Raw genomic sequence first — 24,353 nt, 5'->3', positions numbered from 1 at the left:
CGTTACATATTTTATTCACATGGAATGATAATGGCGTAAAAACAATTTTGGTTAAAAAAAAACTGCATAAATGCACAGTAAAGAGTTTTTTTTTTTTAAATATACACGCACTTATGTAATTAAAATGGTTGTTCGCTTTGCACGAAGAGGACGATAAGGGGGTGTGGGAGCCTCACACAGGAAGGGTATAGGTTGGAATATGTGACGTCATTGATTGACAGGCGCACTGACCAATGAACGATCGCATACTGCCTCCGCCCCCCTCGCTGGCCACTGGGGCGACGGTCAGGAACATTTGCTGGGAGCGGGGAGCTGCGCTGTTCTGTCGACGCTGTGTTGTAACACTTTGTTCTCGTCAATATATCGACTTTAGACAGCGGCAGGGACTTTTTCCTTTTTAACCACGTGGATGAAGGACCAGTTCAGGTTGCATTCGGTTAACGTTTAACGAAGTTTGAGGAAGTGGAAGCGGTTTAATTTGGAGGAAAAGGGACTTGTCGAAATCGTCCGGAGGATCTCTGCACAGCGTGAGTTCACGTCTAACTTTGTTAGCTAAATGTTTAGCCTGGTCATAAAAGGCGACTAAAAGTATGTTCGAGACATAAGTTTTCCCAAATGGCACTTAGTTAAACTTGAATTTGTTTCTACATTTACTTTAACATTCAACCCCCCCACCCCCCTCTTTGTGTCCGTCCTGCTAACCTAGCTGTGAGATGATGGGCAGACTGGTTTCTGACACGTTTAGTGAGCAGACCAGTGAAATGATCATTATTAGTTTGTATAACAATGACTTTAGCTCTGATGGTGACAAACCTGTGCGTCTTATCTAAAGGTCCCAATAAAATGAACGGGCTCATCATTGGAGTCTGAGCAGTGAATTATTTACTTTTGACCCAGATTATATCTTGTCAGATGATAAGAGCTTAATCTGAAGCAGTTCAGTGAAACACAACTTGGATTATACCATCTAATTTTTATTCTAAAATACATGTAAACTTCTGTGGGATGTTCATTTGACTACTTTTTTTTTGTATGAAGCGTATGCAATATACACGTCTTAACATATGTGTCAAACATAAATGTGGACAGTCTATGAAAAATAATCCACCACTTTAGATTTAATGTATGAAACTGCCCTTAAAACATATTCTATTTCTTTCATTCAACCTTTATTTAGACAGGTTAATCCCACTGAGCCTCGAGGACTCATTTACAAGAGAGACCTGAAAAAAATCTTATAATAAATCTTGTTCCTTTATTCCAATTTTATATATGTATAAGTTATTAATTTATGTACAAACTAAACTCACATGTGAGCACTGCATGCAGAGCAGACAGTGGTTATCTTGTGCAGTGTGTTAAACATGGTCGTCTCTCGTTTTGCAGGTCTGGATAAGCCAACTCAGCTTCAGGCCATTTACTGATGGGTACATACTGTGGGGTGACACGCCAAGAGAGCTGCAGTTTATTGAGACAGGACATGAACTGTAAAAGGATCAAGGCAAGCTAGATATCGACGTCTTCATAAAACTGTTGTTTTTCGTTTTTGGAAGTACTGGGACTGAACACTTGGGCAGAAAAAAACGTGAAACGTAAAGTAATTAATTGAAGCACTTCTTCAAGAAAACACCTTTAAAGACAAAAGTGATCAGGATGAGTGCTGAAGGATATCAGTACAGAGCGCTGTACGACTACAAAAAGGAGAGAGAGGAAGACATTGACCTGCATGTGGGGGATATTCTGTTGGTAAGCAAAGGGGCCCTGGTGGCCCATGGCTACACCGATGGTCTGGAGCAGCAGCCCAAAGAGATCGGCTGGCTTCCAGGCTTTAACGAAACCACTCAGGAGAAAGGGGACTTCCCTGGGACATATGTCGAGTACATCGGGAAGAAATGGATCTCTCCCCCTACACCTAAGCCGAGGCCTCTCAGACCCTTACCTGTAGCTCCAGGCTCCTTCAAAGCAGAGGCAGATTCTGACTCGGATCAAGGTGAGTTTTACACCAAATCTCTTAAACTCGTGATATTTATGGGTTTTGTTTGAAAAGAAAAAACAGTGACTGGTTTGTTTCTCTCACTGTGACATGCTTGCTTATTTTACTGTACCACATAAGATTACAACTGAACATTAATGTTGACTGTCATGTAATTTCCCACACATCTTTAACATGATTATTGCAGCGATTTCAGCCACGTCTTGCCTTTATCAACAGTTTAGCGTGGCAGTTTGCAGAAAAACTATAGAGTTCGTCCGTTGCTGTGTTTTTTACGAGAAGCAACCTGAACGTGTGGAGCCAGTTTAATACTGTCTGGAAAAGGGTTTGATACTGTAAAAAGGTTTTTGTTGAAACAAGTCGCTGCTCCCAGCGCTGTCGAGCTGCTCTGAATGTGTACCGTGCTCGGTCCCAGAGGCCACTGGCACCGGGGGCACAATAAAACATCATGTGTCGTTGCAGACGGTACCAGTAGATATCACTTTGTTTCTGTTTTCCTCTAACTGAACCCCAATGGACTGAAACCGCTGTGTGTGTGTGTGTGTGTGTGTGTGTGTGTGTGTGTGTGTGTGTGTTCAGACAACTTTAAACAATAATAGTGATTGTTAAATTTTTTACATACACCTGATTTGAACAGGCTTTTGCAGAACATGAGGAGGTATTTGGATTAACGAGTCGGGGCAGTGAAACTTATAAAACATGCATGTTAGTGGCCCATGAGGACCAGGATTGGACCCTTCTGTGTTAGGTCCTGATTGTTTTACATGTTGATGTTTGCTAACAAAGTATAAAACAGTTTTGTTTTGTTTGTGATTGTCAGAAAAGCTAAATGCTCATAAACAAGAGGCTGAAATACTTGAAGGTGTTGTGTTTTAGCAGGCCTTGTTGCAGCATGACAGTCATCGTTTAGCGTTATGTAAATTGCAATTATTGCCATTAAATGTAATTAGGTGTTTTATCTGAGTCAATTTTAGATTTTGGCTTGCACCACCGTTTCCTGATGAAAACAGTTTTTATCCCGAGAGAGCTTTTGCTGAACTTTAAAAGATGATCCATTATTTTATTAGAAATTGATACCTTGATATACCGGTAATGACAATTTCTATTGCATTAAAGTTTTCGTAGAAAATCACATGACTACACATTTTATACATAGTTATGTAAAAAGGCAAGTATAGTAGTCCCTCGCTTATCGCAGGGATCTGTACCCTGAAGACCTGCGATAAGTGAAAAACCGCGAAGTAGGACTATTAGTACAAGTAGTAAGTAGTTTATTTTAGTGTGTGTGTGTATATATATATATATATATATATATATATATATATATATATATATATATAGAGAGAGAGAGAGACGTTTTAAATCCCACACTCTTGCAATATTCTAAATAATGTTTCTAAACGCTCTAAAAAAGCACAGAATGTCATGTCATGATCAGCTTCTCTGTTCTGCATGCTGATCAGCTGCAGCAGGAAGTTTATTCTGCAGTATGGGCTGCACATAGGTGCAGGAGGTGCTAAATAATTTAAAATAATTTATTTTAAATAAAAATTCCATGCCGATTGTGTGGTTCATCCATCAATCAGCCACTCGTGTCATGTCCAATCTTTTTTTGAAAAACCGCAATAGAGCGAGTCCGTGATAAACAAACCGCGAAGTAGCGAGGGACTGCTGTATTTCTATACTGTCATGCAAAGCTTTGGTATTTTGTTTAATGCATGCAAATTTTAGTTTTTGCAGCAAAACTAAGCATGAAACATGTAGGGTGAAAATGATCAGGTCACACTAAATGTCCTTGATTCTAAGTATTTTGTGATTATTCCATGAGTTGCATGAATCACTGCTCAGTGTTTTACACAGATATTTATTGCTGTTACACAATAGGCCTGCGTTACATCACCAATGAGTCAATGGCCCATACTAGAGGAGGAATTATATAAAGTGTATAAAAAAAAAGTATCAGAGTAAATGTTGTAATTTCAAACAAAGCAAAAGTAAAAAAAAATACTGTGAAAGAAAGTTTGTTGTAAAAACAAATTCACTGTAACACAATGTTACTGATTCAGTCCCGAGGATTTTGCACCAAGCTCGTCGTGTTAGCATTTTTCATAAATGTGTTTTACGTCTGTTTTCCATAAAATAAAAAAAGTACTAACTTCATATTTGTGGCTCTAAGCATAATCAGTTTTTAAATGTGTATTATAAATACAGATACTTTGCAGTGATACATTTTTTTGTTTAAAATTCACCTGAAATAATTCTCACATGATGGCAAGTTAGAACTTGTTTCTTTTTTCTTTTTTTGGATTCTTGGAAATTGTGCTCAGTCACAGCCATAACTATGAAGTCTTAATTAAAACGTGCATGTTTCTGAAGAGGCTGTTGCTCGTGTGAACGTGCACTCTGAACACCTCAAGTGCAGCTGTAGTTGCCAGGTCTCCAGTTTCTGCTCTTTGTGGTGCGATTGTGAAATTCCTTGCTGCGGTTTGCAGGGTGAGCATGGATGTGTGTGAGGGGGCATGTGCTGAATGGCTGCGTCCTGGATGAGTGGCAGCAACGCTGGGCCTGGAGCGAGTGTGAATATAGAGCCGAGAGAAGAAAAGTCTCTGTGTCCTGGGCTGTGGGAGGCGATTATGAATGGGGGTGGGGGGTGCTGTAAGGGATAGTGTGCACAGGGATCAGGGCCTAGTAGAGGGGCTGAAGCAGGGTATGGGGTATATGGAGGGCTTTGGGAGGAACCAGGGCTGTCTATGCTCAAAGGGGCTTTGAAGAGGGTCTTGTTGCTCCCAGTGTTTGTGATTTATTGCCCACCACCAAGAGATCCAGCTCCCTTCCTCCTGCACCAAAGCTTTTTTTTTTCTTCCTCCTCCTTTTTAAATGTTTTGATAGTTCCTACAGTGAGCTCTGGGAGGGTGAAGAAGGTGGAGAATTGAGGCTTGGAAAGGGGCCTCTCCTCTCTGAGCCAGAGGGGGAGGCAGGGAGGGGGGTTACATGAGTGCAGCAGATGTGGAGAGGCAGAGAAAGAAAGAGACAGGGCAGGGCTGGGAAACTATTCCGCCTCGTTCCAGTTCTCAGCTTTTTTTCTTCTTCCCAGAAACATTAAAGTGTTGCTCCTTAGCTGGGCCTCAGGGTTGAGAGAACGTTCAAATGCTTCGGCCTGTCAGGCTCATGGTGCACAGTTCCTACTCAACTCTGAGTATTTGACTTTTGTTGTCTTCCTGTTTTAAGCACACGTTGTGCTCATCGTTCTGAATGACCATAAAGTAAATGTGACGATCCTGAAGCTGCTCAAAAACACAACTTATTCTGATGGGTGTAAGAATAAGTTAACACGACTAAAGCTCAATGACAATGTGGAACATTAAAGTTTCTCATACATTTTTACAGTATTTTAATAAATGTTTTGTAACGTGCAAACTTTTCTTCAGTCGGTGTGAATAACTGCGTGCGGCTCTGCGTGATCAGTCTTGTAAGAGCTGTTTGATGCCCTCCGAGTCTTTTATCAGCATTTTTTCAGTTTGCGTGTAATGTTGCAAATTAAAACAAGACACTGCAGCAGACTTTCTAAAAACTATTCGATTATTCACATGTTCTGCAGTGTTTCTGTTGAAAAAAGCTATTCTTCTTCTTATCACACAACGATGGCTTTGCTTGTTTTCACAGGAGAAAGACACGTTGTGTATTTGTGCAGTAGAATCGGAGCATCTACAAGTGCTTTTTTTGGCTCACTAAGATGATCTGATGACTTTACGACTACGCGCTTGCAGGATTAAACAACAAACACATTTATGTTCTTGATGACATGCGGCAACTTTGTAGCTTGTTTAAAAAATAATCACAGAGGATTGTTATTATTGATGAACCCTATTTAACTAGTCTAATCCCATATAGATCATAGATTTCTTTTGCAAGTGAGGCCTTAAATCATGTTTTGTACACGGCATGAGGGAGATGTCTGTCAGGCGCCGTGCTTTACTTCAGCCCAGCTGAGTTCAGCTGCACGCCTCTTTTTTGGTTCCACACTGCCCGCTTTATTTCTGAAAACTTACATCTGCGCAGGAAGTGGTCTACTTTCTCAGTGATTTATGAACGGACAGAGAGAGCTTTAAAAACACACTGGTCTGGGCAGCCATTTTACACAACCTGTTTTGTGACGGAGCTTTGAGGTAACGCAGCCCTCCTTTTCTGGACCGCTTGAACACTTGCTCTGACATGTGCTCTGTTGAACACTCTGCACTGTCAGATATTTCCTGCTAAGATGTCTGTTTTCTTTAAGTAATGCATTTTGTAGCCTTGGCAGTAGTTTCAGTTTTATTTATTTAGTTATATTTTCCAAACCTGGTAGTCACGTGTCAGGACTACCCTCGTCAGTAGCAGCGTGAGCCCAGCAGATCGTAGTGTTCCTTGACTGAAGGCAGCCGTGCCCAGGAATGTGCTGGCTCTTCTCAGATGGAGGGACGCACACAGGCTGCATGAAAGACTGATTTGTAGCTTTGAGATGAATCAGTAATGTGCCAAGTGCTGAATAAAGTAATAGCAGAACGCAACCAGATAATAAATAGTATCATGCTGAATAGTACCCCAGTGATCGCGGTTTTACTGACACTGTTACTGTTTATGTTACTGGAGTTAAATTCTTCTGGGGTTGCACAAATATCACCGTTTATCAAACTTATTACAAGTACCTACAATTCATTAGTTGCTGGTACAGAGTATTGATACAAGTACTAACAAAATACCATTACACTTCTTCCAATGGCCTTGGAAGTGATGAAATGAGAGGAGCTGACCTTTCGTGTTGTCAGTCAGGATAGCAAGTCTTTTCCAAATTTGCTCACTAGTGATGGTGAACAGTGAGACTGCCGGCGAGCTTGTGCACAGATCCACGTGCTCCCAGAATCCTCTATGGCTTAAAGACAAACTGCAGCCATTTCCTGATGCTGTTGGCAATCTGTTCGCGTGTGTGTGTGTTAGATTGATCAAGTTGCTCGTGTTGGAAGTGCTAGATTCTTGACAACTTTGGTCTGCATAATGTGCAGTTCTCTACTGTTCACTCATGAAACACCCACACATTATCAGGTCTCTCTTGTAAGTGAGTCCTCGAGGCTCAGTGGGATTTACCTGTCTAAATAAAGGTTGAATGAATGAACATGGCTTTTTCTTCTTCTGATGGTGTTTGTTAGCAGTTACTGACTTCATGGTGCATTACTGCCACCGACTAGTAATGAGTGGTGACCAGGACATTTAATTAAGTTACTGTTAGTTTCAGAGAAAAATGAAACCAGACCTTCATTATAAGTACTGCCACTTGGACTGTGACATGAAGTAATTTCAGCGTGTGATACAACCAGGGCTTTAAAATATTTCCCCCACCTATTATGCTTCTGTGAGCCCATCCAGTCAGACCTACATTTAGTTGCTAGTATGACCCTGCAGGACTATTTCATTGTTTCATAAACTGAAGTCTGATTTGTTAAATTTTCTTTACTCGACTCTGTGCATGTCCGCTAGAGGGATTAGAAATGAGAGCAAGGAATACAGGACAGGCTGATGGGTCTGAACGAGACAAAGATGAGATCACAAAGACAAAGTATGCCAAACAAAGCAACAAACAAATTTCAGATATGTAATTTATAGCAAGAGGGGCTCATATGGTGGAAAAACTAGTGTTGTGGGGAACGTGTCATGCTGCAGGTTGTTGCATAAGTCTTAACATTTTAAACTTTTCCATTAGTTTCAACCCAAGAGTTACCTTCTACTAAAAGCTCATTTTTATAGAATGAACCTACACGTGCACCTGTTGTTGTGCACGAGGTGCTCAGTCAAGTAAACTCTATAAGTTAAAGACTCGTGTTGTTACAAGTCTTTAAAACCCGTTTGTTTTTTACACAATCCTGAACGTTTCTTACTTTACTTATAAACCACAGTTTTGATCTTGTATCAAAAACTAGGATTAGATTAACTAATGGCATATTGTCACGTCTGAGAAACCTTTTTTTCATGGCCTCTTTATCCAATCAAAGGTTTATACAGTTTACTTGAGAATATACACTTTGTCAAACTTGAAACTGATTTAAATCCCTGACACTCGTTTGAGTTTCTTCCCTGTTCGCTCTAAACGAGCTTCATTATTCCTAAAAATAGGTTCTTTGTAGTTATCCCATGTTAGAAAAGTGACTGTTCTCATCCACTGACAGTTTCCCCCTACAGGGTTAATGGTCAGACTATAGCAACAGTGCACTCATTGGCTGCTGCCTCAGGTTTGCACTGCGTCTTTCAGCCTGCAGGAGACATCGTCCGACCATTTTTCCTTGTCACCGATGAGCCATGAGGAAATACATTCTTGGTGCACCCATGCAATGTTAAAAGGCATTTTTGAGTCTTATAATGCTGAAACTGTTACTTGTAATGCAGAGGTGTTTTGCTCTCAAATGTGTTCTTGTGTGTCTTATGTCTGATTTCTACTGGCGTGTCTCAGCTAGACCTTTTCACTTTTAGAAATAGTGCAACTTGAAAATGCCGGTTACTTGAGCAGGCTCTCTAAATTTATCTTAAGTGTGTGCTATCTTTAGTGAGTTCATAGTGCTCTGGCCCTCTCCTACCCGCAGTCTACATTTTGTTCGATTCAGACGTGCCATTTGAGCCGGTGAGATTGTACCCCACAGCACTACTCGTGGCAGCTGCAGAGACTTCCTCGACCTGCGGTTGTCTAACTATTACTGACTGACTGAGGCCTTTGGCATATCGAGAGGCCTGCCAAACATGCAGGCTTGCAGAAGCATGTACAAGAGGCCCCGTCACCTCTTTTTCTTTTCAAAGTTACCACAGAAACCAAATTCATTATAATCTGAAGCTTTTTAACTCCTTAAAAATAGAAGGCAACTTAGTAACAGGCTTTAGCTTTTTGTGTGTGTGTAAAACTGTAAACAATGTGTGATGTTTGTGTTGGGCATGATGTTTACAAAGATTAGATTTCTGTTTACCATCCTCCTGAGCGAACTGCTTTAAATCCATCCATTCTTAAACTGGCTGTACATCTCTGTAATAAATGCTACCCCAGTATTCTTTATACCGTTAGACATCTTTTGTTTTGACAGAATTATCATGACACCTCAAAGATTCGTCTTACTATATCTGCTTCCTAGGCAACAAGCTGTGGCCAGCAGAAGCATGCTGATCATTTGATCTCATACCAAGGCCTCTCAGAAATCATCACCGATGGCTCGAGACATTTCTGCCATATTTGATCTGATACGTGATCTTGTTCCATTGGCATCAAAACTGTCACATCGTTGACAGTACCAAGAAGCAACTTTATCTTCAGTCGACCCTGTGTCCCTCGTACGCCAGCCAACCTTGGATGGAGCCAAGAAAACCAGGACGTGGGTTCACTTTGAAAACCTGTCGTGTTGTAGGAGTTTTCACCTGGATGTTGGAGAAATGTAACGGATGCGGTTGTACCTTTGTATAAGTGCTCTTTGTGAATCGGTTTCTGAATTCAAAATGACTAAAGGAAACGGCAATTTGTGATGAATGTTTAATGAAACTGGCGTTTTCCAGGTTGTTAAGGTATTTTTATAGACATGATCAGTGGAGAGGTAGCCAGGTTGTGTTTCATTTAACTTCTGATTGTGATTTCAGTTTCTCAGAAAGAAGGACGGCTGTAGAAAGAGTCGTGTTGGGTATCTTGTCTGAGAGAAAGCTTATACTTCCAAGGTGTGTGATGGCAGCACTGTCTTGATTTTTATTTAGGGAAACTTTGCTCCGTTCCAAAGTTTGCTACTTCTGAGAACCTTCCCTCCTCCCTTGAGGTTTGCAATTCCACTAATGTCTTCCAGATGACTACTTGTCCTACATGAAAATTGTGTGTTCGGTGGTTAGAAGGTCTTTGGTAATCCAGTTTCTTCACACGCAACATGCCAGTCTGAGCCCTGCTCTATTCAGAACATGTTAATTTGGATGAACCTGCTTATTACCTTATTAATATATGTATTACCTTATATAAATAAAATAAAATAAAAAAATACAATTTTTAATTTTGCTCTAGGAAGCAAACCCAAATTTTGTGGTATTCTTTTGCATTCATAAACAGTCTTCTGATATGTTATCTAATATTCACTTTATGGTGAATTGTTAATGCTTATTTCATTGTAATATAAAGATTTAGAGATTGTCACGTGTTGCCCCAAACTTCTTGATCTCAAATATGGAACAGTTGGTCAATAATGCAAAAAGTTGGTTAGTCTATACCACTCTTCGCTTCATCCTGTGGGATCAATAAAGTTCTATCGTATGTTATTTAAAATTGCAGTACCTGATCTATGACAGGGTTATACAACTCATCCGCCTGCCATTGACTTCATTTATATAAAAATAGATTTGAAATCAGAAAAACAGCAGAATAACAACAAAATCTGAAATGAGAAATATTTTTATCAGCGTGGCGATGTTGTATAGACGATCTGTGATCCTGGGCAGCCAGTCTGAGCAGCCAATCATCATTCAGTATTCCTGACGTCCACAGGCCCTCCGGACTGGTGACGTGTTTGTAGCTTGTAGTGCTTGCTAACGAGAGTACCGGTAGTTCGAAAACGCAGCAACATAATGTCATTCGTAAAACTGAAAAAAAGAAAAGTTGACATTGAAAATTGTAACTTCAGCAGTGAGTGGACAGATTAATATGTTTTTAGTGAAACTGCTGAAGGCAAGTTGATGCGTCTGCTTTGCAACAAGTGCAGCACCGTGACGAAGGATTAGCCTGCGGAGGCATTATCTAAACACTGTGGCTTCCACCAGACCTTTCCACCTGCTTCGGTCGTTCGCCTGCAAAAAGATTTTGCACTGTCGGTGCGGCTGTCCGCTGTGGCACCACGGATGAAATCCCTCACTGCCATAAAAACAGTGCTCGTTCCTCCTTAACAAATGAGCGCCTGCATCACTGTGAATCGCTCTTGTATCTTTTGAACCAGACTGTTCTGCCGCTGTCCAGTCGAAGAAGTGCAGTTTCTCTCATTAGTGTTGTAGTTTGGTGTCTAGATATCGGTATTTAAGTTCAATAACTTTGTCATTGAAATTAGGCAGACCACCTGACCTCCGTGTTGCATCAAACAAGATAAATAAAAATAAAATGGTGTAAAGATTTGGCACACCAGAGATGTCAGAATAACATTTGTTTTAAATAAGAGGCGTAAAATGTTGTTTTTAATATTGTTTTACATTAGAATATCACTACGTTTATTACAAGGAAATACATCTTGAAATGTAATTTATTTTTTTAATTATACTTTAGGGCTCTGTTTATTGCATTTAAGTTCAAGTTCATTGTCATTCATGTAGAGGTGGAATGATATTGTGTACTCGAGGTCCCAGTTACCACCCAGAAATAGCAAAAATATAAAGTATAAAAAGAAACTAATAAGGATCTATGATATCTACTAAACAATCACTAAACGGTACGCTAAAGGATCTGATATACGCTAAACAGTAATAATGTAAAACAATACAGCGTAACAACAGCAACCTGAACATGAGTCTGTGTGAGCAGATGGATATGAAGGAATACAGCAGCACCGATAAAGTGACAAGTTGCTCATTAAAGTGTCATTACAGTGATTATTCTGGTTAGAGATTCATGAGTCTAACAGCCTCAGGGTAGAAGCTGTTCCTCAGTCTAGTGGTTCTACACTTAATGCTCCTCAACCTCCTTCCTGAGGGGAGCGGGGCAAAAAGTGTGTGTGCTGGGTGAGTGGAGTCCTTCACGATGCAGGTGGCCCTCTTCCTGCATCTGGAGGTGTAAATGTCCTTGATGGTGGGGAGGCTGACTCCAACATCTTCTGTGCAGCCTTCACCACTCTCTGCAAAGCTTTTCTTTCTGCAGCTGTGCAGCCTCCATGCCACACGTTGATGCTGGAGCACAGGATGCTCTCCACTGCACACCTGTTGAAGGAGGTGAGGACTGAGCTTCCAGACCAGCTCGCCTCAGCCGTCTGAGGAAGTAGAGTCTCTGATGAACTTTCTTGATCAGGCTGATGGTGTTGCTGTCCCAGCCCCAACATTTATGATTCAATTCAACAAAATAAAAACTTTTAAAAAGTAACAGATCATTGTAATACTTTGTTTATTTACATGGGGCCGAGATGGTGTAGAGGCAGGGCAGCCGGCTTGGGACCCGAGAGTCCCAGGTTCGATCCCCAGTCACTGCACATCACGTGGCGTCTCTGGGCAGCACGTCTAATTCCCAAAAATGTCCCCCGGGCGCTTTCAATAGCTGCCCACTGCACCACCTGGTGGTGGATGGGTTAAATGCAGAGACTAATTTCGCCATTGTATGGAAACATACAGTGCTGACATTGTGATGACATTATTATTATTATTATTATAATGACTTTAATTGCTGGATGTCCGGCCCCTGAGCTGTTGGCTTTCAGTAACTGTGGCCCCTGAGCAGTTTAGTTGAGTTGTCCACCTAGAAATTTCACTTCATTCACCTAGAATCCATTTATAGACTTTAAAACATTTAATGCAAGATTTAAAACAGTCCCCATTTTATTGTAAACAGAAAAACAAGATTCTGAAGCAGATTTTATTCACAGATCTGCAGTTTCAAATTTTTAACTATTGTGCTTTTTAGAAACACTACTTTTTTATTAAATGCCAAGATAAAAAGACAAAAGCATTATCGTATAGTCTCCAGACATCTGTCCCTAAATTTTCTCTTGTCCAGGCCAAAACTTCTGATCCACTTAAGATAACTCAATGGAACTTGTTTCACATATGCATCATCACTAGATGGAGTGTTGCACTTATTTTCATCACCCCAGCTCCGAGGTCAAGGTCACAAATCAAGGTCAAATATTATACAAGGTCTTTGCTTGTCCGGTCTATTGCTATAGGTCAGGTGTGCCCAATACGTTGATTTCGATCTACTGGTCGATCTCAAAGGCATTATGGGTAGATTGCATGTCATTTAAAAAACACATGTCAGCCTGTCATCCATCTATAAAATTAGTCACTTGACTGACTGACAGGTGAGCCCCTTGTTTACACGACGTGAATCGTTCGTTCATTTACAGACAACAGCCTCATTCTCCCTGAAACCAAAGGTTTCTGATTCCAGGTCTCAGAGTGGAGATTTTCAGGGGAACCCACAGAGGTGTGAAATGCTCCAGTGTGAAGTCGCACATGTGCACTACAGGGGGCTGCAGTCCAGTTTTTCTGCTCTAACAACACTTATAATAAATAACAGCAGTTATAATAAATAACAACAATTGTAATAAATAACAGCAGTTATAATAAATAACAACAGTTATAATAAATAACAATAGTTATAATAAATATCAACAATTATAATAAATAACAACAGTTATAATAAATAACAACAGTTATAATAAAAGGCAGAGAGCAGAGTGTTTTTGTGCTGCTCACCCTTTTTCAGCATGTAACAGCAAAACTAATAAAGTCCAGGCTCCAGAGAGACGTTGCTGTGTTCACCAGTTTGGACCTAAGTGTCATGCAGATGCTGCATGCACAATGAATGCAGCTCAGGGTTGCCAGATAAATTTTAAATGTCTTATTTACCCCCTCCTTTTCTGTGCACATGTTCAACAAACAACACACACCTCATCTTAGAATATCTTTACTCTGCACATATGACAGTTTAGGTCAAAATACTTTCATTTTAAAGCCACAGTACTATAGTTAATAATTTCTTATCTGGCAACCTGACTGACGTGGAAACTACAGCGTTTTTCATTTAAACCTGCTCATTTTTTGTTTATTACCTCCAATAATCATGTAAAAAACACTAACATTTCCAGAGGTTGTTCTCGTGTAAACGGGGCCTTATAGTACGTAGATCACTTTGTAAAAGGAGCTCCATGCTGACAAAGTGTGAACACCCCTGCTATAGATTGATGTATAGTAGTTTGTTGGTGGTTGTATAATGCAGTACTCTTGTCAAAATATACGTTCACAAATGCAAATAAAGTTCTTGCTCATTCCTTTATGCTTTCATGGCCACACCAGGCTGCAGAGTTGTAGAAGCAAAACCATTTCTGTTATTACATCAGTTTCTTTAATCATCTTTTTTCTTTTTTTAAAGCAGTTCTTTGGTTGTGTGTGTGTGATAATGTATAATACAATGTATGTATGATGTGTAAAAGTATTACAGATTTTCAGCACATTCACATATTTTACAGGTAAACTAGGGTTATATTCATCCTACTTGTCCTAAGGTTTGCAGAATACGCCTGACTGGTGATAATTGGTGTCAAGCCACAGACTTCCTGTAACAATATTTTGTCTTTGTTGTGTTTTCCACCAGGCTTCTGTTTGCCGGACTTGACAGAACAGTTTTTCCTCCCAGAGACCGCTCCACCTTTGCTGTCTAAACTGCTGGAAGCTATTGAGAGGAAAGGTGAGCTTCCATACTGAAACCTCATTTTGTCCATCATTATGAGCCACTGCACCTGTTCATTATCTCAACACTGATTCCACATTTATTGACATTTTAGCAGTTTTACTGAACAGCATTAGGTGACCTTATTTGATCATTTGTAGGTCTGGAGAACCCCACTTTATATCGAGCATTCACTGCTGGAGGTGGACTTGAAGTCAGACAGTATTATGACTGTGGTAAGAGGCTTTTTCCTCCACTTTGTAATTAGCTTTTGAGAACTCTACATTTGCAGTGAGTAAGACGTACAAGAGGAAGTCTCACATCGAGGGAAACAGAGTTCTGTTTGCACATTCATGTTGTTCAAAACAGCACAAAGTGCTGCGGTTTTGTCATCACGAGCACGTATGTAGACATGTAACTAGCACTGCATTGCATTTCAGATCCTCCCGCAGTAGACCTGGACCAGCTGGAACTTCCAGTTTTGTGTGATGGTCTGCTGCAGTACCTCCAGGATCTGCCCCAACCCATTGTGCCCGTTGCAGTCCATGCTCAGATGATCCTCACGGCCAAAGGTGCTATTCATGAAAATAGTCACGTGATCATTTATTTCATGTGCAGCTTTTTTAATAGAATAGAATAGAATAGAAACAGCCTTTATTGTCCCACGGATGGGAAATTCAAGTGCAACAGCAGCAACAGATAAAAAGATAAAAAAGATTTCACACAAAAGTTCCTAAATGTTAATAAACAATAGAATATATAAAGAAATAATATAAACAATATCAATAATAATGTTCAATATGTATTGGAACATTGATGAGGACAGAGTATTTACAGTACAGTAGTGTTGATGTCGTACCCTTCGTCTTGCTGTGCATCACAAGCACAAAACTGCAAGAGCTCATTACTAGCTTTTGCTTCTCCATCTCAACTTATTTATTTATTTTTTACCTCTGAGTGTTTTTAATTTATACAAATTTTGTTTAAAGAATATTTTCAAATGTTTAAATATTCTACTGAAAGTGGTTTTTTTTTTTTGGTTTTTTTTGCTGCCTCTAAAAATCACCTTTCTGTTCTGTAACTGTTCATTTTCTTGCCGTCACATGGCCAGAAACAGGATATCTGTGGCTGATAGCAGCTAAAACGAGCTTGAAGGTTGATCTCTATCATCGCTGAGCAGCCAATCACCTGCTAGTGTACCTTACGCTCATCGTTAACCACACAGTCTCTCTGCGGTTTTCAGAACCAACTGCACATGACGACTTTTTCCATCTCTTTATTGTCTGAAGCGTGAACTTTCATTTTGTGCTCTTTATCTAAAGAAAACCTTTTCTGCACCATCAGTTTGTCTCGTCTCATCCATCTGACCTTCTTGATGCTCTCGTCTTTTCCAGCAGAGGTGGTGAACTCTGAGGAATGTGCCCAGCTGTTGCGTCACATCGCCAGCTCCCCAAGCCTGCCACCCCAATACTGGTTGACTCTCCAGTGTCTGCTGAGGCATTTTGCACGAGTGTGTCAGAGCGGGTCCAAGAACCTGCTCAGTGCCAGAGCTCTTGGCGAGATTTTCAGTCCTGTGTTTTTCAGACAACAGCCCACCAGGTGAGTCTTGGATTAGTGGGCTCATGCCCTCCAGCTACACATTCAGGTTTGTTAAAGATAGATGAGTGTGCAGGCTCAGTCATGCAGTTCTGGCACACATGCACGCACACATGCACTCAGTCCTGCACATTCAGTGAAGCACTCAAAGTGCAGGCTGACAGGCACTCATGGGTTTAACACAAATATAGGTTAGAGCTTTTCTCCTCACAGCTGTGCAGTGCAATTAAAGTAGCTAAGCCTGAATTACTATCAGATTGAAACCAAAATGGCAATGATAGTCATCTGGGCAGTAAAACTTTGAACTTTCCTTTTCCCCTCATCTTCTCACCCATTCCAGCTGTGAAGCCAATCTGGATGTTTTTATCAAGATCATTGAGGTTCTGGTGACCAGCGAGTGGACTGAGAGTCTAGCTGCTCCAGGTACGTTCATTCTTTTATTTCTGTCTTTTACCACTTTATCAAATCAGCACAGCTTTGGTTTGCATCGCTGCCTAAGGAAAAAAGTGTTATGGTATTTATTTACATTATTTATTAGTTGGTGCAGAATATGAAATTAAAGTGGTGCGCTACAGAAACCGAACATTTAGCTATTAATAGCACGAGGCAAGGCAGTGAAGCGAACTGCTTCATTGTAACTCTCAGCGCTGCAGGCTACCCCACCAGGTAAGCTGCCAACATTTAGGATGTGAAACGATTTCAAACTGTGCTACGGTGCACTAGATGAACGTTAACACGAGCCCCGATCGTGTTGCTGATACAGAACCTTGAGATTAGAACTTGTAGATTTCCATAGTAAACATAAACGTTAAACTACTTTATAATTGTACTTTTATGTACTCGTGGTTTTCATTGGAGAGTGATGACTGCAAACGTTTGGACGTTGTAACGTGACTGTGTCGATTATTGGTTTTAAATTAGGTGAAAACTTTCAGTAACTTGTTGTAAGCATGGTCGTCTCTGAATTAGCTTTTGACACTTCGTAGTAAAATGATTAAACTGTTCATAGGAGTTTTACAATATTCTGTTTCCCACTTTATATTTATATCTATGTTCTCATGGCCAACTTCTACAGCTCGGAAACAGAGCTACAGTTGTGGATGGTGTGTCTGCTGTGAGACGGCAGCATGTTGTGTGGCACATGCATTTTTACAGTGCTTGTTAAAAGCAGTGTTGTTAGCAGGTCCGCAGCCTGTAGACTGACTGTGTCTGTTAAAAACATTTATTACCTGTTGGGCTTTTTATAGCGTGGCTGTGCTCGGACCGCTCTCAGTTGTCAGCAATTTGCACCTGCGGGAGCACTGTGGGAGGGGGACGGAGGATGGAGGGATGGTCTGACTGGTAGCTGCATGCTTCCAGTTTCTCACACAGAAAAAGTACATTTGACAACAAAAGTTCAGGCGTGCCAGGTTTCAGTCGTCAGTCATCCAAATATCTGGGACTAAAGACGAGAGCGTACTTTGTAAACATGCATGTTTAGATTGCGTGTGCGTGTATGCTCAGCGTCTGCATGCCTCCTCCCAGTTACTGCGAGCCTATTTTAAGTAAGCGACAAAAGGCCCACTTAGATTTGGTTGGCTGGAAAGTCGGCCTGCACCACAGAGCCCTTCTTGTTAACTGAGGTCTGCTTCCAGTCTCTGGAGCCTCCCTCCTACTCCCCCCTCAGGCCTCCCTCCGCCTGGATATCCACGTACTGCCCCTCAAAGGGCTCAGTCAGCAAATATTTAAAACTCTGCAAGTTAATCATAAGACTGAACAGCCCACTTCCCCTTTAAACCTTCCCTCCCAGTCCTTTACAAACAGACAGGGAAGGAGTGAGCAAAGATACGAAGAGTCGAACACGAGCGACGCCGGCGTTCAGAGCAACTCCAGAGCAGCTACTGCTAATCATTAATTCTGCACCTCCACGTGAGCAGTCCTCAACCTCACACAGCTCTAAAAGGGAACAGAGGAGGAGGGACTCTCAGCAGGAACTAAGCAGCGAGTCGTCTGAGAGAGAGAGTCAGTTGCACTCACACTGCCGCATGTTGCACCTGCCTCACGCCAAACGGATTACCTGGATTTTATTAAGAAGCCCATAAAGCTGCAGTCTTTTTGGGAATTAAAGGAGTCGTCGTCTTTGCAGACTAAACTATGAAGTGGAGTTCAACCAGGGGACCTGAATGTCATTCACTGGGATTAAACTGAACTTTGGGAATAAAAAAGAAACTTCAGAAAAGAGACTGTTCATCCAGCACAATATGCTTAACTTGCAACGTAAGTTTGATCCTTGTACCAAAAAGAAACGGGACATTGAATTTCTGCTGTTTTCCTTCAGGCTAAAATGTAAACTGGTTTCTATGGTTACAAAAAGACAATATTACTTCATCGTAACACAAAAATCAGAACAAGAAAAGTTGGTTTTCTCTGTAAGCCTCCAGTCTTTGTGGACTAACTTGCCCAAGGTTGGAGCGTGCGCCTCTTCAGTGTAGACTGTTCACAGAGCTGAAATGTCTGATTATTTATAGATGTTCTAAACAACCGCATGCACTTCACTAGTTTTTTTAAACAACATTGACCTGGTTCCTTCATTTATTTCTTAAACTTTAAATGTTTTATTTCAAATCTGATTCAGTGGCTTTTTGATTTTTTTTTTAAAACTGGTTCTCAGTTAAACCTGGAACTTGTAAGTATAACAGAGTTTCAGTAGAATCCCTAATTATGATGCAGTTCTATTTTAATGCCATTAAGTAAATGAAGTGGGCCGTCTCTGTCACGTCGAGTGTCATGCTGTGGGATTACAGCTGTATTTTGGGTCTCAGAGTACCGCTGACCAGGCCAGGCATTATAATTCAGCTGCGTACGTGCTACTGCAGCAGAGCTGGCTTTGTCTGCGTGCCAGCAGTGGGACGGACCTAACGTCCACACGACACACGCAGGGAGGAGGGGCCGAGCAACCTGCAAGAGAGCCAGTGCACACGCTCCATAGGAGGAGACGGGACGTGCTGGGGAAGCATGAAACCAGCTGCAGGGTCCTTTTATCTGCTCGTTCGCCTTCAAAACTTGATGTTTCTCAGAGGGAACAATGATTTAGCTGCAGGCTTGTAAAAAATTAAAGGTGGACGGTAATAGGGGACGTGCTTTATGAGTGACCTCATCGTTCTCAGGAAATAAAAAGATGCAGGAGCGGTTGGTGACAGACCCCCTGTGTGATTGGCTGTGGTAAGTGATGTAACACGTTACTGAGCAGGCTGCTGCTGCTTAAGTGCTGTTTAGGTGGTTCAGTAAGAAGGTGTTGATTTGACTGTAGCAAAGATAAGCAATCGTGCTGCGTTTTTGTGCAGGTTTATGAAGCTGGAGATTAAGACAATTGTAGAAATGTGTAGAGATCACGTTGAGTGGCCGGAGGAGAAGCTTTGTTTGAACTGTCAGGCTGCAGACATCACAAACCTCTTTGCTTTCTGATCATTTTCTAGGTGCAGCTCCTGACTTGGTTTCAGTGAGCAAACTTCTGCTATTCCCAGTGGTGCAGAAGGAGTGTTAATGCAGTGGCAGTGCAGATTTGCAAGTTATAAATAGCCAGCCACCTTAGCTCTGCCACTGCTAGGAAAAACTGTCGGCTCAACTTTTATTGATTTATTGATGTTAAATCCATTGAACAATAAAAGGTTATCCCACTTTAAAGCTCAGCTTGAAGGCGGTTTGTTCTTCAGCTGTGATATGTTTTAAAGTGTGTGAGCTACATTCATTTAACCAGTTCACGTTTTTATCTTCAAATCTATTCTGTGCGTCGTCGTTTCAAAAGGCTGCTCTGCTGCATTTAAAGCTGGGATTATTTATAGATGACCCTTTTCTTGAATGAGATTTCTCACTGACTCACACTTGTCCCCTCCCACTCCATGGCTGCTGTCGTCTTTCAGCTGGAGGGGGGCACAGTTTCATTAGCTCTGTTCAGTTAATAGAGAAAGCATGAGTGAGAGCCTGCAGTAACACGATCAGTCCTTTTTTTTAGTAGAGCTCTTAATTTTTTTAAAAGCAAATCTTAATTCAGCTCAGGATTGTGCTTTAATCTGCTGTAACTGTAAGACTCCAGGAATGAAGATGTGAAAAGGAGCAACGAGATATTTACATTCTACATTTGCTCCTGTTGTCCCAACAGCTCTACCTCCAAAGCCACCCAAGCCCACCTCTGTGACTAACAGCAACGGCATGAACAACAACATGGCTCTGCAGGATGCTGAATGGTACTGGGGGGACATCTCTCGGGAGGAAGTCAACGAGAAACTGAGGGATACTGCAGACGGTACGTTTTTGGTACGAGATGCGTCTACGAAGATGCACGGAGACTACACTCTGACTCTGAGGTGAGCTGCTCCTCCTCTCACTCTTTGGCCGTCTTTAATTTGTGTCCAGGGTTTAATTTAGCTCTTTGTTTTGTGTTTGTCTACAGGAAAGGAGGAAACAATAAGCTCATCAAGATATTTCACCGAGATGGGAAATATGGCTTCTCAGACCCGCTGACCTTCAGCTCTGTCGTTGAGCTCATCAACCACTATCGCAATGAGTCACTGGCTCAATACAATCCTAAGCTAGATGTCAAGCTGCTGTATCCGGTTTCCAAACACCAGCAGGTGAAGCCAGCTCCGCAACAAGTAGTTCTTAAAATTAATTTGTATTTTGAGTCAAATTAACCACAGCTTTTCTAAATCCCTCCTCAGGATCAGGTGGTGAAAGAGGACAACATTGAAGCTGTGGGGAGGAAGTTGTGTGAGTACCACCAACAGTACCAGGAGAAGAACAAAGAGTATGATCGCCTCTATGAGGAGTACACCAGAACATCACAGGTGAGCTCCACCTCCATCTAATGAGGACAGGAGTGCTACAGCAGCATTTGGACTGGACTCATTAAAACTTCTGCTTTCAGGAGATCCAAATGAAACGCACAGCAATAGAAGCTTTTAATGAAACGATAAAGATATTCGAGGAGCAGTGTCAAACACAAGAGCGGTACAGCAAGGAGTACATCGAGAAGTTCAAGAGAGAAGGAAACGACAAGGAGATCCAGAGGTAAGAAGGCTGAAATGGTGCAACCTGTGAATATAATGTTTTGACTTATTTTTCTTAACCGTTTGTCGTCTTTTGTTTTTTTTTTTTATAGAATCATGGGAAACTACGAGAAGTTGAAGTCCAGGATAAGTGAAATAGTTGACAGCAAGCGTAGGCTGGAGGAAGACTTGAAGAAACAGGCAGCAGACTACAGAGAGATCGACAAAAGGATGAACAGCATCAAACCTGACCTGATCCAGCTCCGCAAGACCAGAGACCAGTACCTCATGTAAGTGCAGCCCCTGACTGGTCCTGTTGGCTGGTAAACTGGTCCTCCCTGGTTTCTAATGTCCACTCTGTCTCACAGGTGGCTGACCCAAAAGGGAGTCCGACAGAAAAAACTCAACGAGTGGCTGGGAATCAAGAACGAGAACACAGAAGAGTAAGTTTGATTAACAGTAAATAAAACACCAACTGAACATGTTTAATGTCACGGCTAACATCTGGGTGCCTCGCCTTTCTCAAGTCAATACTCTATGGTGGATGATGATGATGACCTTCCTCATCACGACGAGCGGACCTGGAGACTGGGCAACATCAACCGAGTCCAGGCCGAGGCGCTGCTTCAGGGCAAGAGAGATGGAACGTTCCTGGTTCGGGACAGCAGCAAAGCAGGATGCTACGCCTGCAGCGTCGTGTACGTAGCTGCAGTGACACAAACCTTGTAGAAGTGGTGCACAAACACCTCTGTTAGCAGCTGGAGCACACATACCAAAACGTTCACATTTCTCAAGTCTTGGACTTTGTGATTGTAATGGTTGTCCTGTGTTTGCAGTGTGGACGGCGAGTCGAAGCACTGCGTCATCAACAAGACCCCCTCAGGCTACGGCTTCGCAGAACCATATAACCTGTACAGCTCACTGAAAGAACTAGTACTTCACTACCAGCACACGTCTTTAGTCCAGCACAATGACTCACTAAATGTGACGCTAGCATACCCAGTTTACGGTCAGCAGAGACGATGAGGACGTTTCCATGGACACGGACGTTTAAACCCACAGGAGACGTGCTGTGGACTCCATGATTGGAAGTAAAGGCTCTGATGGCTGGTTTGGACTTTAAACCAGAGGAAAAGATAATGAAGCCTGAAGCATTTCAGTAACTTTGCCTGACCGCAAACCTGAGGCGAGTCTGAATGTAATTTCTTTTTGCTTTTTTTTTTTTTCCCGTGGAAGCACAGAAACTATCAGGAACTGATGAACTTCCCGATCAGAGGACTTCTGAGGCCTTTTCCTTACGGTGCTTGTTTTTTTATTTGTTTCAAAACTTTACCAGCCAGAATGTCAAACTGCAGCAGATGAGCTGTTGGAGTGGAACTGGACTCACTGGCCACAACCTTTTTGTTTTTCCTTACGTCGTCGGTGTGTTTGTGTTTTGTTCTGTCTGTCCACGTGACCAAAACTCATCGAATCGGACAACTGTGTGATGTTGGAGGCCTGTGTAACACATCTGCTTGTGTTACCTCTTCGGTATCCGACTATGATCAGCTGAAAAAATGTAGCAAAATGGCACCTTCTTTCTGTTTTTTTTATTTTTAAACACGTTTATTTTTTGTTCCTTTTTGGAAAAACGACTCCTATAGACTTGTTTTAGAAGAGTGGAGAGGAAAAAAGTCTGCATCCTGCCTTCTTTTCGTCGAGCATTACAGTGCACAACAAACTTGATTTCAGCTGCGCGCAGGTGAAACAATGAACGGACTTATTGTTTCGTGTACATATGTGAAATTGTACAAAGTCATGAATCAAGAGTGCACCGTACCAAAAAGGATCACTTCCTGTCTAGTTCTCTTCTGATCTGCTATGCAAATTTCTTTTCCATTTGTATTTCAGAACCGTTCGACTCTGTTGCAACCCACATATAAGCTTGTTTTATTGCTCGAACAGTATCTTTCTTATGTAAATATCCTAGAGGATATTTTGTGTCAAAATGCCAAGAAATGGTAAAAAATGCTTGTAATTTTTAAAGTTAATATTAGAAACATACACTTTATTATACATGAACAGCTGATGAAAGATGGCAAGATGAGTATTTTATTAGTCTTTATTTTGCTTTCTATCTAATGTTCCTCTCAGGCAGAGCCTTTTGAGTATTTGAGCTGCTTCAGTGAAGAGTACGTTTTCTCCGACAGAACAAAGCCGACGTGCAGATTTTTGTTCAAGGACTCAGAACTGATGGGACCGTACGACCCATATCACCACCAAAACAGCAGGAAAGATTTATTTTCTTATAAAAATATCTAATAAATATGTTTCCATATGAGAATATAAGATCAATATGCATTTTACACTTCATATTTTTTCTGTATCAGAAAATGTTTACATGGATGGATCAGCTCATTTCAGAAATTGATTTCAAATTTCAGCGGGTGAAACGCACGTAGTCCTTTTCTATAAGATGCCACTTCTCCACTCGTTTCCTTTAACAGCTTTGGTTTAGCATTAAACTAAGTGGTACACGAGCAAACCCAGTTTGACTCAGAAGCCTTAAATTGTGTCTAATTTGAGAAATTCAAAAGGTTGAGATTGTTTTGGAAAGCCCACCGTCATCACGTCGATGTTGCAGCTGTCACTCCTGACACTGAACTAAATGTGGTTTCATTTTCACCAGTGCGTCACGTTTCTTCACCTCCATCCTTTGTTTATTGGAGGAATATGCAAACGGGCGATGTTTTTCAACTATGGTACTGACCAGTGAGTTTAACCAAACTGCTCATCCAAGACACAAAGATTAGCACATGTTTAAGAGCCGTCATTTTTAGGGTTTTATTGATTTTGATCAAAGTAATGGATCATCTGTGAAATGTGATATTTACCAGAAGTCTCGTTTTTATTTACCTCACAAAAAGCTGCTGGCACAAACCTTTTTGTTTATCGTCTTTATTTTCTAAAGATCACAGATAACGTGCGAATTTGTGCTTAAGTTTTGGGTTTTAATTGTATTAAAAGTGTCCCACACATGATTGGGTTAAAATTGGCCAGTGTTCCCAAGTTTGGCTTCAGATCTGTATTGGGCTTTGTTAAAAATGAAATAAAACACTTCTTTTTCAAAACAAAGTCTTCTAATGTGTTTATTGAATTAATTCTTTTCTTCTTCAAACATTCAGCGTTGGTTCACTCACAGTTTGGGAACAGCCCAACTCAAAGTAACTCGATGACTTGGAGTTCTTTTAGATTACAAATAGGTTTCACGGCCAAATGACCTGTTAGCAAAATATTTTCTTAACCACTGGATGAATTTTAATGAACTTGGAGTATAATTATTGGATTTACATCTGCAACTTAT

At 41.2% G+C, this 24,353-nt stretch overlaps 1 protein-coding gene across 3 annotated transcripts; it reads left to right on the top strand.

Moving 5' to 3' along the window:
- The first annotated feature begins 289 nt into the window (after nucleotides 1-289).
- Nucleotides 290-24,124, top strand: pik3r1 (phosphoinositide-3-kinase, regulatory subunit 1 (alpha)). 3 transcript variants are annotated; one of them, XM_037691962.1, is made up of 15 exons: nucleotides 290-527; nucleotides 1,387-1,990; nucleotides 14,316-14,408; nucleotides 14,552-14,626; nucleotides 14,831-14,962; nucleotides 15,788-15,989; nucleotides 16,327-16,409; nucleotides 20,125-20,329; nucleotides 20,416-20,596; nucleotides 20,684-20,809; nucleotides 20,890-21,032; nucleotides 21,124-21,300; nucleotides 21,379-21,453; nucleotides 21,538-21,708; nucleotides 21,847-24,124. In XM_037691962.1, the coding sequence occupies exons 2-15, from the start codon at nucleotides 1,654-1,656 to the stop codon at nucleotides 22,034-22,036; spliced, it is 2,190 nt and encodes a 729-aa protein (XP_037547890.1). In that variant the 5' UTR covers nucleotides 290-527; nucleotides 1,387-1,653; the 3' UTR covers nucleotides 22,037-24,124. The 3 variants fall into 3 exon arrangements, with proteins under 3 accessions (XP_037547890.1, XP_037547889.1, XP_037547891.1); XM_037691961.1 differs by having other exon boundaries at nucleotides 15,785-15,989; XM_037691963.1 differs by lacking the exons at nucleotides 290-527; nucleotides 1,387-1,990; nucleotides 14,316-14,408; ... (2 more) ...; nucleotides 15,788-15,989; nucleotides 16,327-16,409 and adding an exon at nucleotides 17,772-18,242.
- Nucleotides 24,125-24,353: the final 229 nt, after the last annotated feature.

This window comes from Nematolebias whitei, chromosome 18 (genome assembly GCF_014905685.2).
Source record: "Nematolebias whitei isolate Nwh7 chromosome 18, NemWhi1, whole genome shotgun sequence".
NCBI classification, from domain to species: domain Eukaryota; kingdom Metazoa; phylum Chordata; class Actinopteri; order Cyprinodontiformes; family Rivulidae; genus Nematolebias; species Nematolebias whitei.
This window is presented reverse-complemented; position numbering and strand designations above follow the sequence as displayed.

Bases quoted from the DNA above. Each gene is read 5' to 3' on its own strand.
- pik3r1 (XM_037691961.1), top strand. From the start codon at position 1,654: ATGAGTGCTGAAGGATATCAGTACAGAGCGCTGTACGACTACAAAAAG. The intron at 21,301-21,378 runs GTAAGTGCAGCC...TCTGTCTCACAG, and splicing joins ACCAGAGACCAGTACCTCAT to GTGGCTGACCCAAAAGGGAG. The intron at 21,454-21,537 runs GTAAGTTTGATT...GCCTTTCTCAAG, and splicing joins AAGAACGAGAACACAGAAGA to TCAATACTCTATGGTGGATG.